The 13755-nt window shown below is 44.8% G+C and overlaps 1 protein-coding gene across 3 annotated transcripts in view; it reads right to left on the bottom strand.

Annotated features, from left to right (window-relative positions):
- Nucleotides 1–13755, bottom strand: part of DSCAM (DS cell adhesion molecule) — a 731493-nt gene that overhangs the window by 72218 nt on the left and 645520 nt on the right. For all 3 annotated transcript variants that reach the window (XR_011997624.1, XR_011997625.1, XM_072740401.1), the window contains exon 20: nucleotides 7162–7295. Coding sequence is in view for 1 of the 3 variants with exons in the window: in XM_072740401.1 (XP_072596502.1) it covers nucleotides 7162–7295 (134 nt within the window). In the remaining 2 variants the exon portion in view is untranslated. The remainder of the gene's footprint in view (nucleotides 1–7161; nucleotides 7296–13755) is intronic.

Below are 13755 nucleotides of genomic sequence, written 5' to 3'. Positions count from 1 at the left end.
TGCTGTTGTATTTATGCCTGTTGGCTACTTTTAAAAAAGTCTTCCAAACAAAATATTTTGGCCTTCCAAATATAAAAATTATTATTTTGCAAGCACATTTAAGTTGATATCCAGAAAAGGCACAGAAAAAGCTAGTGTCTCCATATTACTGTTTAGAATCAGCACTGTCCAGTTAGCCAGACTGGCATCACAGGGTCGGTCCTTACTTTTCCCAACCTTTTTAATTTTTTTTAACAAAATTGCCTCTATTCACTACAATTTTGCCTCATTTCTTCTCTGCTTTCATCCATCTGCTGTGCAAATGGTCTATCTGTAAAAGTGCTTTATTAATCTGGCTGATTGCTATCACTTATTTGATGATGAACAAGTAATTCATTGTACATGTGCAAATGGAACAAGCCCATGCATTCTTAGCCAACTTTTGGCTGCTCCATAATTTCTAGCTTTGCCATCACAGTAAAGAGAGATCCACCATCAGGTCTTTTAGATGGAACTATGGGAGGATGATTTCCATGTGAATGATTTAAAAGCACAGGCATTTTATCTAATTCCTTGTGAGATCAAAAGCATCCCCAAGTATATAAGACACTTTTCTGCCTCATGAACCAGAAATTTCATTATACAGTTTAACCTCTATTGGATGACTCACAGCCACTATCCATAAAATTTAATTTAGACAACATTTGCTGAACATCCACTATTTCAGCATAATACCAGGCTTTCTAAAGTCCAAACAGTGACTAACTGGGTGGCCAGCACTTAAGCTGACAAGCCACCATGGGGGCCCAACTAAGTACTCATCTGACAATAATGCAAGAGGTTGTAGTTATGCCAAAGCAAGGCTTAAAACAAGTTCTGGGACCTTTGAGATGAGATGGGAGCCAACTTCCCAGGAAAGACTGCAGGATGTCAGGGTGAAAGCCCTGGGCTCTGAGCTCAGACAAGTGGGATGCAGCCCCTGCCTTTACCTTGCAAACTGCATGGTCCTTGTCAGACAGCACATGCTGCTCCATTTCAGTACCACTACTGTGAGGTCATAATAACCCCACCTGCATAATCAAGAGGATTAACTGATAAAAGCCAGTATTTTTAAAGTGGTGCATCATAGAAGCAATTTTGTGAGTTATGACAATCATTTACAAAATAAAATGGAAGAGAAAAAAACTAACAGAATGGGAAATATCAGAGTGGCTCATGTGGAACAAGTGTAAATGTTATGAAGCTTTTATTGTGTGGGTCCTGGATTATGATTGTAAGATATATTCCCTATTGTGAGTCATGAAAAAAAAGTTTGGAAACCATAGGCATAAAATGTTTAACAAATGGTGGCTAGAATTTGGCCAATGTTCAAAAATGGTGGAATAAACAATAGAGAATTTAAGTTGAACCTTTAGAATAAAGACTTTAAGTGGGAAGAGGATGAGAGGGAAAAGGCAAGGAGGACCCAGACACACGAGACGTGATATGGTTAAAGAGCTGGATGGGTAGGGTAATAGAACAGGAGATAGGAGACTGGACAGGAGTTGGAGCTGGATGGTGGAAATCTGCTTAGGTCATCTTGAGGATTTTGAACTTTGTTTCAGGTTAAAAAGGGAGAAGTCATCCAAGAATTTGCCCAAGTGAGCGATATGGTCAGATCTAGAATGTGAAAGAATGATTATGACAGCAATGCAGACACTGGACTGGCCCTTAAGACTGGCAGTGGGAAGGCTTCTGACCTAGTTTGGTTCCCCAGCTGAAGACCTGAACCAATGCAGTGGTGGTGGGAGTGAAAAGAAGAGAGAGGGTTAAAAAGATATTGTGGAGACAGAATTCTCATGACACAATGTCACTTCACAGATGCTGTTTCCTTTGGTCATAAAACCCTTGTGTCCAGTAAAACTTCTCCACCTATAAGGCAGGGCTGTGTGTACATCCCAAGAAATGGTCTCTGACCCTCTGTTTGAGTGACACCCCCTTGCCTGTGCTCCATGTCATTCTGTACTCTACATGCCCCGGCGGTGTCCCTCCCCCATCACAAGAACAATGACAATCTTTGGAATTTTCTTCCCTCCCTAGAACCAGGAACTTCTCAAAGAAAGGCAGACCCTCTATCCTTTATCACTGCAGTCCTGTGGTGGCCAGGAGAGCTCTTCCTCAAGCTGCTCTGGTTTTCCTGTCTACCAGGTATGTGTTGGAATTCTGCTTTCTGGTTCCCTTGTGGTTGGGAGAGGCCGGGTTATGGCTGTGTCACACCCTCCAGAGAGGCACAGAGGGTAATGTGAGATCATTAGCTTGGCTGGGAAACAGGGAGAGAAGAGGAACAGGAATGGATTTGGTTCTGGATACGCTAGATGCAGTGGAGTCTCCAGGGACATGGATGGAAGAAGTTGGAAATACGGGTCTGATTGGTCCTCTAAGATGGTTGGGGTTGGAGAAACACATTTGACCTTTGTAACCTCAGGTATGCTTAAATTATAAAAACAGATTCAATGATTCATGGAGATAATAAAGAACAGGAAAAGAGGATGCAGGGAGAGTGTTGAGGAAGGCGTACATTTAAGGGTGGGTGTCGAGCTGGAGGAGACGACGGAAGAGAAAGACTGAAGAGAAGGGGGGTTGAGACAGAAAGAATATTAATGCAGATAGAGTATGACAGCATGCTACGTGGCAGCAGAACCAGGGAGAGTGCTGCTTCCCTCGGAGGCCATGGCCTCGTACATCCAGGGGGCCCACGGTGGCTTCAGAGACAGGAGCCGAGGCCAGTGAGATGGACAGCATTATAAATATGGATGTTCAGGTTGACCACACTTGATGATTCCATCACAGCACCATTGTTTGACCTGAGACTACTCAACACTTCTGGATTTCTGAAGCCGCTCTCCCTCGTCCTCAGGCCCATGATTTATTGAGTACAGGCCCCCGGGTCAGGTGGGTGGATATGGGGCAAACGCACACCTGCTACGTTGGCTTGGAAGTTACCCAGACCTGGCCAAGGTTACTTTCCTTGTTTCTCCGAAGACTTGCTTACTTCTAAATTGTGGGCTACACTGTGGGGAGTCTAGTTGCTGAAAGTCACCTTCCGGAGAAGAAGAGTACTGGAACATTCTCATTTGCTCATTCAGCACCATCGACCGAATACCTGTCACATGCAGGGACTGGATCACAGTATCATCTGAAACTGGGATGTTTGATGTGGGTCATAGCTCATCGATACAATCATTGTAGGCCTTCTGATTTTGCTCCTAATTGCTGAGAAGTCTGTGCTGTCTTAATTTCACATTTCTGAGTCCTGTCTCAATCAGCTTAGCGCTGGAAAAGGGACACACGTTCCTTCTCCATCCTCGTGCTTCGTTAACATATGGCATTTCCCACGGGGCTGGGCTGTGTTCACAAAGGGCGGAGCGCTGGAGAGGAGATCCAGCCTTGCTCCTTTCTCCCTGGGACCTTACAAGTGTGTGAATTGATTGTTCAAATCATCACATGTGAAAATTAATAGCCACGGCCCAAACGTTATACGGATGAGCTCCTGAATCAAATGATTTTTAAGATTTTGCTGTTAGAATCTCTGTCCGGGGAGGTTGATGTCTCAGGGCATCTGCTGCACCCTTACGGGGAGACTCGTGTTTCTCCAGCACCACCACACTTTAGATGAACTTGCAGTTTCTTATCTGGCCCAACATGTGAAATTTCCAATCCTAATATCTTTGACTAAGCTAACTCAAGAGAACACAATGAAATCAGTACCTATTATTAGAAAATGGGCTTTACCCATTAGAGGGAAGAGCCTGGGGCTTATAACAGGTCCTTCCATGGGGGTCTAAGAGGAAATTTATATCAGCGAGGAAGTCAGCCAAGGGACTCCCATACAGAGCAACAAATTACAGAGTGTGTTGTGTCCTCATTTATCCTCCTATGTTCTACATTCAACTATGAAATCATTTCAAAGAAAAGAAAAAGTTAGATAGCGGAGCAGGAAAAATATACAGAGCTTGCACTGCCCTCTGGTGTTTATTCGGCCGCATAGGCAGAAATGTAAAAGCCTCACAAAAGGGGACAGTCTCCAGTCTTGTGACTTAACGTCAAATGACAGAAAATCGAGATAGAAACAAAGTTCCTCTTTCCAGTAATTTGTGCTCCCTTACTAATTCCATGTGAAAAAAAATAATAGGTGGTATTTTCAAGTGTTTCCCTACAAAGGGAAATATATTAATTAGTCCTTTCTGGTTTTTACCTAAAACGGTATTATTTTATTTTAAAAAGTAGCCCTTGTATGGGAAATCTCTGTACCTCCCACTCCACTTTCTGTCACCCTAAAACTGCTTTTAAAATAAAGTCTATTAAAAAATCTCGGCCTCGTGGTCTTAAGTGATGTTTGGAGTAGATGAGCAGCAATGTGGCTCTAGAGATGGAACAAGCCTAATTCTGGTTCACTTCACTTTATTGAGGACAGGTCTGGGATTCTGGACCTTCCTTGCAAAACTCCCATGGTGCTGCCCTGAAGACCACTGGCACCTTGTAATGATCATATTTCTGGATCTATATGCGTTTCAATATAGTCAAAGGCAGCACAGAGACACCCAGGTAGTGGCAGTCAGACAGTAAGTAGGTGAAAATTTTGGTTCTTAATTCCCATCTTTTCTGGTTAGTTTGATAATAGGATTGTCATTTTTGGAAGGGTCTTGTTGGGGAGGTACTAGGTGGTCAAACCTCATTGTCCTGTGCATGGAGACGCCATGGAAATCCCTGGGCAAATCTTCTCTTCTCCATCCTGCAGATGGTTTGATCACAAGTTCAGGATTGTAGCTCCCTCTGTTCTATTGTGTGTAATTCATGGGCTGGGAGGACGGGAACCATCCTGGCCTACAGCATCCTCAAGTGGGGCTGTCTTACTCAAGTATGGATCTGTTAGGACCAATCGCAAATAAATAATCCAGGCTGGTGTTTGTGGGGTTTTTTTTTGTTTTGTTTTTGTTTTAGCTTAGAGACAAAGAGCAGATTGAGGGGGAGCTGCTGGCGTTTTGGGTACCCTGCTAGTCTCTTCCTAGGTTGCTGCAGTCAGAACAGCAAATGTGAGTCCTCCAGCAGGTAGATGGATGAATGAGTGAGTGGAAACAAAGAAACATTTCAAATCCCAGTGGAACACAGGTATTTTTTACTTTAGCGGTGATTTTGTCTCTCTTTGGAGGACTGGCTATATGTTGGGGCTAACGAGAGGATCAGGGGCCGCACAGGGGTCCTCCGTGAATCCCCTCTCTGAGTAGCAGAATCTGATTGTCTAGAGTATCATCCCGGCACCGTGTAGCATGTCTACACTTCGGCGGTAGGATTTGGCAGGTGAGACTTAACAGCATGGGTGACGGGCACTGAGGGCGGCACTTGACGGGATGAGCACTGGGTGTTATTCTGTATGTTGGCAAATTGAACACCAATAAAAATAAATTTATTATTTAAAAAAAAGGACTTAATAGCATGTTTGAAACCAAAGAAGGAACCCACAAGAAAGTTCTGGAGCTTGACTCTGACCATTTACACGTAAATCTTCACTTCAGCTCCAGAGGGGCGGCTGTTGACATTCTCCAGCAGGGAGGCAGACCTCCGTGAGCTGAACACGTGCTCTCTCCTGTCTCTCCACCTGCCACCGTTAATCATGCTCACTGCCTGGGGCACTATAAGGCCTGGGGGTTCCCTACAGACTCTAGACTTTGGAAAATGTATCACTTTAGTTAGAGAATTAATTAATATAGTTGGAGAACATTCTTCAGCCTTAAAAAGGAAGGAAATCGGGCAGCCCAGGTGGCTCAGTGGTTTAGCGCTGCCTTCAGCCCAAGGTGTGATCCTGGAGTCCCAGGATCGAGTCCCACATCCGGCTCCCTGCGTGGAGCCTGCTTCTCCCTTTGCCTGTGTCTCTGCCTCTCTGTCTCTGTCTCTCATGAATAAATAAATAAAATCTAAAAAAAAAAAAAAAAAAGGAAGGAAATCCTGACACCTGCCACAACATGATGACCCTTGAGGACATTATGCTCAGTGAAGTAAGCCACATGCAGAACAACAGAAGCTGTATGATTCCACTTATGAGAGGTCCCTAGAGCAAGTCAGATCCACAGAGGCAGACGGAAGAATGGTGGCTGACAGTGCTGGAAGGATGGGGAATGGGAAGTTTCAGTTTGGGAAGATGAGAATGTTCTGGAGGTGGCCGGTGCGGATGGTTGCAGGACAGTGTGAATGTATTTAATGCCACTGACCTGGACACTTAGAAATGATTAAGATGGTAAATTTTATGTGAAGGTGTTTTACCACGATAAAAACCAACATTAGTCCATGTACTCATGTCACAGATACTTCCAGAATGACTATGCATGACTATGCATGTCTCGTTCTATGCCCAGCTGGGGCACAGACAGAGGGCTACGACACGGTGCCAACCTCAGAAAATGCCTTATATGTTCCTGTGAAGATATTGCGAATTTTGCTGTACCACTTTGGCTTTCTTTTCTCTCATATTTCCCTTCTGGATCTGCTTTTGTATCTGGTCTAAGGAACAGTGTAGCTCTATAATTATGACTTGGTAGTAACAATATTAATGAAAATAAATACAGCATTTGGAAGTATTAATTACCCTAACTTTTAATTTTGTCACAATGAACAAGGCGGACCTCGTAATTGTCAGGGTCACAGATCCTCAGTAGAGGTCCTCGTGTCCGGCCCCACAGGGGCTCGCCTCCTCTCCCTCAGTGGAGGATGGGGCCTGGCAGGAAGAAGGGGTGGGAAGTAGGAGCACAGGAGGGAGGGCGGAGGGGAGGAGGGAGGCAGGGAGGGCCTGGGGTGCACACAATGACGCGTCCAACAGCAAAATCAATAGGTGTTGTCCACTGACTATCAATTAAGGCACAATTAAGAGCTCGGGGTTTTGGTTTTGAGAAGGCTGCTGGCAGTTTTGTGGGAAGTCACCCCATAAACAATAATTCTAGACAATTGTGTACCTTACAATGATTCAGATGGGTACTTTCAAATGAGGTATAAATGAGGATGTAGCTTTGTGGCGGAGACAGCGGGAGAAAAATAAAACCACTGGAAAGACCCAAGTAGGTGGGAAACAAAGGAACAAAACTGTCCCAAACGAGCACTCGCAGCTCATTTCTCGAAGGTGCTTGAAAGGCACTTGGTTATTTACCAACTTACTGTGGGGTAGGGGTGGGAGCAGAATACAGTGTACTTTCGGATGATGCCGTTCAGCTTGAGAGGGGGAAGCCAGGAGACGAAGACCATGGAGGCTGAGGCCGCAGCTGCCTTCACTCCTGCAGGAGGACCTGGAACTAGAAGAGCCGTGCATTTAGTCACAGAGACGGGGCTTCCTACCGGGCGTGTAGGCCCACGCTGAGCAACATAACTCAGCCCCTCTCCCCCATGCGCTGGGCCCGACCACTGTCTTGGGTCCGTTCCTCAAGGATTGGGGCTGACTGGAGATAGGGCTCACCTGAGTCCCCTCAGAATCTGCATGTTGAAGCCCCAACCCCCAGAAGCTCAGATTGTGACCTTGTTTGGAGAAGGGGTCTCTGTAGAGATGACCGAGTTAAGCTGTGGTCATTTTTGACTGGCATCCTTATGAAACAAGGAGCAATGTGGACACAGAGAAGTGCTTAGAGAGAAGACAATGTGAGGACACGGGGAGCAGGTGGCTGTCTATAAGCCAAGAACAGAAGTCTGGAACAGACTCTCCCTCACAGCCCTCAGAGCGAACCAACTTGGCCCACACCTTGATTTTGGACGTCTGGCCTCCAAACCATGAGGCAATGCATTTCTGTTCTTGGAGCCCGCCCCCGTCTGTGGTACCCCGTTGCTGTAGCCCTAGGAACTGACAGAGTGACAGAGTCTGTCTTGGACGAGTGACCTGCGAACCCCACCAGCCCTGTCCTCAGGCATGTCCTCTAAGGGCCCAATTTTAGCAAGAATCCTGCTAAGTCAGTTCAGCCAGAGTCGCCTCAATAATTGGTCACCCTTCATACATAATCAATGTCTTCATTCTCTACCATACCCCACGTAATATCCCATCATCCTAGTGTGCCTTTAGCAAAAGTCCTGTTCGATTGATTGAGTCAGAGTGCCCCTCATCCCTGATGTCTCCTTTTCAAAATTTTCCACCCAAGGACCCCACTCCGTTCCCTCCACTCCTTGGCTATACATTCCCACTTTCATTTGTTGTATTTGAAGTGGAGCCCAGTCTCTCTCCCTTACCGCAACCCCCCACTGAGGTGGTCCCCACACATATACCTCACAGCAGGCCCCCTGAATAAAGTCTGCTTTGCTGCTCTTTAATGAGTGCCGTGAATAACCGTTTCTGCCACAGAACTCATACATTCAGTTCAAGTCCCTGTCTTCCTGGGAGCCTTCCCTACCCATTTCTGTCCCTCGTGATTTCCTGCCTCTGAACAGTTGGAGAATTGAGCTTCTTGTGCTGCTCTAGTGTCTGGCTTTGAACAGGCTGGGGATGTACATCTCGCCTTGGAAGAATGAGAGCAAACTTCCACAGCCTTCAGGGACCACTCTTCCTTGCCTGCAACACTTTGTAATGTCACCCTTTTTGGCTGAGGGGAGGTAGAGAAACACTTTTTATGAGAATAGGTTTTTGTGTCAATGATTCACAGCTCGTGTGGACAAAAACACTCTTCTATATAAGCCAACTAGGAAGGCAGGAAATGCTAACAGCATTAGGCATAATTTGGGAGTGAGACTGCATGTACTCTCTCCCTGTCTTTCTGATTTCCAGGTTGAAGAGGGAGGATGCAGTGAGGTAGGAAGACTACACGGAGAAGGGAAAAGAGCATTAATGTTGCTACTCAATAAGCTTTGAGGATCTTGTTTTGTTTCTCTTTGCTCTGACTGTCCACATGGAGGATGGTTCCCACCTTGATAGAGGTCTTCAAATTCTAACCAACATTAAATCCCTTGTGAGCCCCCTGGAGGTATCTTTGAGTGTCTTCTGGTTCCAATAACAACAGAACCGCTCAGTAAATATTTTTGGAGTTGAATGTGTGTCTCACAATTGCCATCTGAACTCTTCTAGGTCAAAACGACAAAGCCAGCAGCCACGGTGCGAGCTAATGTGGGTTGGACATCATCAGCACTTGAAAATATGAAATCTTGGGATCAGTTTTTGGCAAGTCCCCCTGACAGCAGAGGGTCTAGAGAAGGGGGCACACGTAAGCGATGACACCTGAATTTCTAAGTCCTTAGGAACAAGGCACTGTTGTCCCAAGCATGGAGGGCATTTGTTTCCCATCCGTGAGGGTTTCAGTCAAGACATTCACTGACCTGCAGCCTGGTTCAGACCCGTAAGGGTTCCTCCTGAATACCAAGGGTAGAGTGGACATTTGCTTAACCTTTACATCCTAACGGATGCTCCACATTTGCCAACACTTTCCATTCTTTCTGTAAGGCAACCACCTGGCTGGTGTTCACCACACCCAATACTCCCTCTGGACAGCTTCCTTCTAGAAGCCCAAGTGCTTGGGCAGCAACTACCCGAGTGGCTGCTTAGCAAAAGTCAGTCATGCTTGTTTCTACTTTGTTTGTGATAATTATACTTGTCATGGTAATACGATTTAATTCATTATGTAAACCATTCAACTATGAGTGCCAAAGAAAGCTGTTTCCATGACAGTTAATGGGACTTCTTTGGCAAAGCTTTCTCAAAGGTAAGTTAAAAAAAAAAAAAAAAAGTTTGGCTAGGTTCAGGCCAAAACCATAGAGAAAAATGATACACATGGGGAAAAATCAAGACAAATAGATTTTAAAAAATCTAGCAAAGAGATTATCAGCAAATGGCAACAGGCTTTACCCCACTATCAGGAAACGAAAGCTGGAAATGGCAGAGGATCCATGATGGAAACAGTTCATGGAACCGATGACATAGAGATCTCTTCATCCAAGACTTAAGGAAACGAGACTATATTATTTACTTAAAGAATGAATAGAGAATCAATCTCTATTTGTAAATTTTAACTTAAAATGCAATATTTAAGGTACATCTGTTGGTCACTATAAACCTTAGTGACTCCTTGCTTTATTTGGTTATTTCCATTAATTTGTCTTTTTTTTTTAAGATTTGATTTTTTTTTTTTTTTTATTCATGAGAGACATACAGAGAGAGGCAGAGACACAGGCAGAGGGAGAAGCAGGCTCCCTGCAGGAAGGGGAACCTGATGCAGGACTCGATTCCAGGCCCCCGAGGTCATGACCTGAGCCGGAGGCAGACGCTCAACCACTGAGCCACCCAGGGGCCCCTCATTAACTTGACTTGATTATATCAGATCAAAGAGCTTTCACTGCTTTTACTGTGCAAATTCCCATCTGACTCCTCACACACTGATGTATGATCTATCTTGTGCAGTCTTTTCTTCTAAATTGGGATTTTATACAACAAAGGAGTAAGTACACAGAAATTTTGAGGGACAAAATTTTCTGGAAAAGTTTTCTCAATCACTGAGCTGTACCTTAAGATTAGAATTTAAATTGTGGTGGTTTGGATTATACCCCAGTGGTGGAAGGTGTGAGCCCTGCAGTCCCACTGAGGGCTTTTGTTTAGCTCTACCACTTAGTTCTCTGTCCTGGGCAAATTCATTACCTTCTCCAACAAATCTTAGTCTCCTCATCTATGAAGCTGGAACAATAATTGTACCTGTTTACGGCTTTGTTGCTAGGATTATGAGTGATAATTCATCTAAAGAATATATATGGAGTTTTGCATACAGCAGGCATCAAATAAATTCTAGCTATCATTTTTAAGGGCAATCTTCATTTTCTTACATTGCACATCACTCAGGGATCCTAGCCTTTCCTTTGTGACCCAGCGTTGAACTATAAACACCAAATGTTGAGAGTTGCAGAAAACAGATGGCATAGGATGGTCTGTCTAGAACATATTTTCTTAAAACATTCTTAGTCATCAGATTACATTTTGGTAATCTGATTCTGGTTTTTTTTTTTTTTATTGGAAATACAGGCAAGTTTAGGCTATTTTCATGAATTCCTACCAATGTTGAGTGAATTTCTGACTTCATATCTGATTGGTTGAAGTAAAGAACACAGCATAGAATCATCTCTTCTACGGTTCCAATTTGCCCACACCTCCTTCCTGTATTGCAGAAGCTCTTAGAGATCACATATCCAATTGTCACTGAGATCTCCACTCAGATTCATGGGTGCCTTAGACCAACCATGTCCCAAACTGGGATCATCATCTTCCCTTCCAAACTCCCCCATCCTCCTGTACCCATTATAGGTAAAGGGACAGCTATGGCCTTGGTTGCAAAAGCCAGAACCTAGAATTCTCTCCCTGCAGCTACCACCCCACAGGGGATGTGTAAGGTTAGTGAGCCTTTTAGACCTCCACATAGACACAGTAGTTGGCCTCTCCCTCTAGCTTAGTGTTCTATAACATCAGACCACTTTTTAGGTCTCTGGAAGTGGCATTCTTGTCCCACCCCAGGACCTTGACACAGGATGACCTACGGTCCTTAGGTTCCTTCTGTTTGAATCTTTTCCTACTCTCCTTCTTTTTGTTGGCAACTCTTACTCATCTATCAGGTTCTATTAAATATCACTGAGGGGGGCACTTGACGGGATGAGCACTGGGTGTTATTCTGTATGTTGGCAAATTGAACACCAATAAAAAATAAATTTATTATTAAAAAAATATCACTTCTTGAGAAAATCTTCCCTGACCACTAGCCTAGATTAAGTCAGGGCTCCCATGTTCTCTTTTAAGACCCTTCTCCTTCATGGCAGGATCCACTCAAATATCTGTCTTCTCCATCAGCCTACAAGCCTCACCAGGCCCACCCTGTTCTCTACTGTATCTCCAGTGGCTGGAGCAGTATCTGGAACATACTAATCCTCAATGCAGATTTTCTAAGTGCATAGAAAAATGATTTTATCAGCTATCGTGTAGTAGGAAGAATTCTAAGATGGTGCCCAAGATTCTCATCTTTTGGTATACATACCTGTATAACTCCTTCCATTGAATACAGGTGGTAACTGTCACTATAGATGGACGGATTATTCCCATGATCAGGTTATGTTATGTGACAAAGGTAAAGAGATTTTGCAGATATAATTAATGTTCTAATTAGTTGAATTTAAGTTAACCAAGAGAGGGGCAGCCTGGGTGGCTTAGTGGTTTAGTGCTGCCTTCAGCTCAGGGTGTGATCCTGGAGACCCGGAATCGAGTCCCACGTCAGGCTCCCTGCATGGAGCATGCTTCTCCCTCTGCCTGTGTCTCTGTCTCCCTCTCTGTGTCTCTCATGAATAAATAAATAAAATCTTAAAAAAAAAAAAAGTTACCAAGAGAGGAGTATTTTGGGTGGGCCTGACCTAAACAGAGGAGCCCTTTAACAAGGGGGTCTAGGAGGGTCAGAGAGGCAATAAGTCAGAGATTTGAAGCAGTAGAGATGCTCTCCCATTGGTCTTGAAGAAGCAAACAATCCTGCTGTTATAGAGAGTCTATATGGCAGGGAATGGCAGGTGGCCTCTGGGAACTGAGGAGATGGTCACCAGTCCTACACACACAAGGAACCCAACCCTGCTGACAACCAAAGAGCTTAGGAGAGGACTTGACCTCAAACGAGCCCACTGCCCCAGCCAACACCTTGATTTCAGCCTGTGAGACCCCCAGCAGAGGGCCTAACTGACCTAGACCTGGACCTCTAAACCATGGAGATGGTGAGAGAATAAATTTTTGTTAATTTAAGGTGCTAAGTTTGAGGTGATTTGTCATGTAGCATAGAAAATGAGTCCATACAGTTGAGGCCTCTAATGATATATCGTGTTTTGTTTTTGTTTTTGTTTTTTTGCAATCTAATGATATATCTCAATGCAAAACATCAAAGTCAGTGCTTTGAAAAAATACTGCTTTGGTTTAAACTATAAGCCTGACCAGGCACACACACAGATACTTCATCCAACTTCACTATTGTCATGATCATTTCTCTGGTCTTCGGTGATGAGGTATAGGCAGGGGTGTGCATGTGTGTGCATGCGTGTGCATGCGAGCCTGTGCCTATGTGATCCGCCATGGTAGCCAGACCTACTTGAGCCTAATGCTGCCCCAAGGCCCCCCTAAGACATGTGCAGACCGCATGGTGTTAGAAGGAACCGTCCACAACCGTCATCACGTTCATACAAAGCACACGTCTTCCCCATTTCCACAAGATGCTGATACATCTGGCCTTTGCTCTTACAAGAGAGGTATTTTTTAGACATTCTTTAAAGTAGACAATTCACTATGGCATCATGCGGTGAACCAACAGACAAGCACAAGGGGATGTGGAGTGGCTCCTCTTGAAGTCCAGTGGGCAGTGTGGAGCCCCCCACGAGGCACCTCTGGGGCCCTGCCTGAGAATCACTGCAGGGGAGGGAGCCCTGACATCCTCATGGTGGGAGGCCTTCTGGGATACTCTGGTCTTTGTGCCGTTGGTGTACCTGCTACCACACAGAGCCCAGCACCACCATGTGCTCAGCACCTGTTGGGCTGAGGAGGCTGAGGAGGCTAACAACCACTTTTGGTGGTTAGGCAAATAGACATGCACACGGAGTCCATTGCTTTTACAGCACGCTGAGGTGTGGTCACACAACCATCTGAGGACAGATGATCCGTGCCTTCAAGAGAATGTATGGCTCGAGATTTGGAGGGTCTGAGGGTTCAGAGACACCCCGATGTCTGTATGTCTTGCCAACATACAGAATAACACCCAATGCTTATCCCGTCACTGTTCCCTT

Source organism: Vulpes vulpes, chromosome 15 (assembly GCF_048418805.1).
Source record: "Vulpes vulpes isolate BD-2025 chromosome 15, VulVul3, whole genome shotgun sequence".
NCBI classification, from domain to species: Eukaryota; Metazoa; Chordata; class Mammalia; order Carnivora; family Canidae; genus Vulpes; species Vulpes vulpes.
This window is presented reverse-complemented; position numbering and strand designations above follow the sequence as displayed.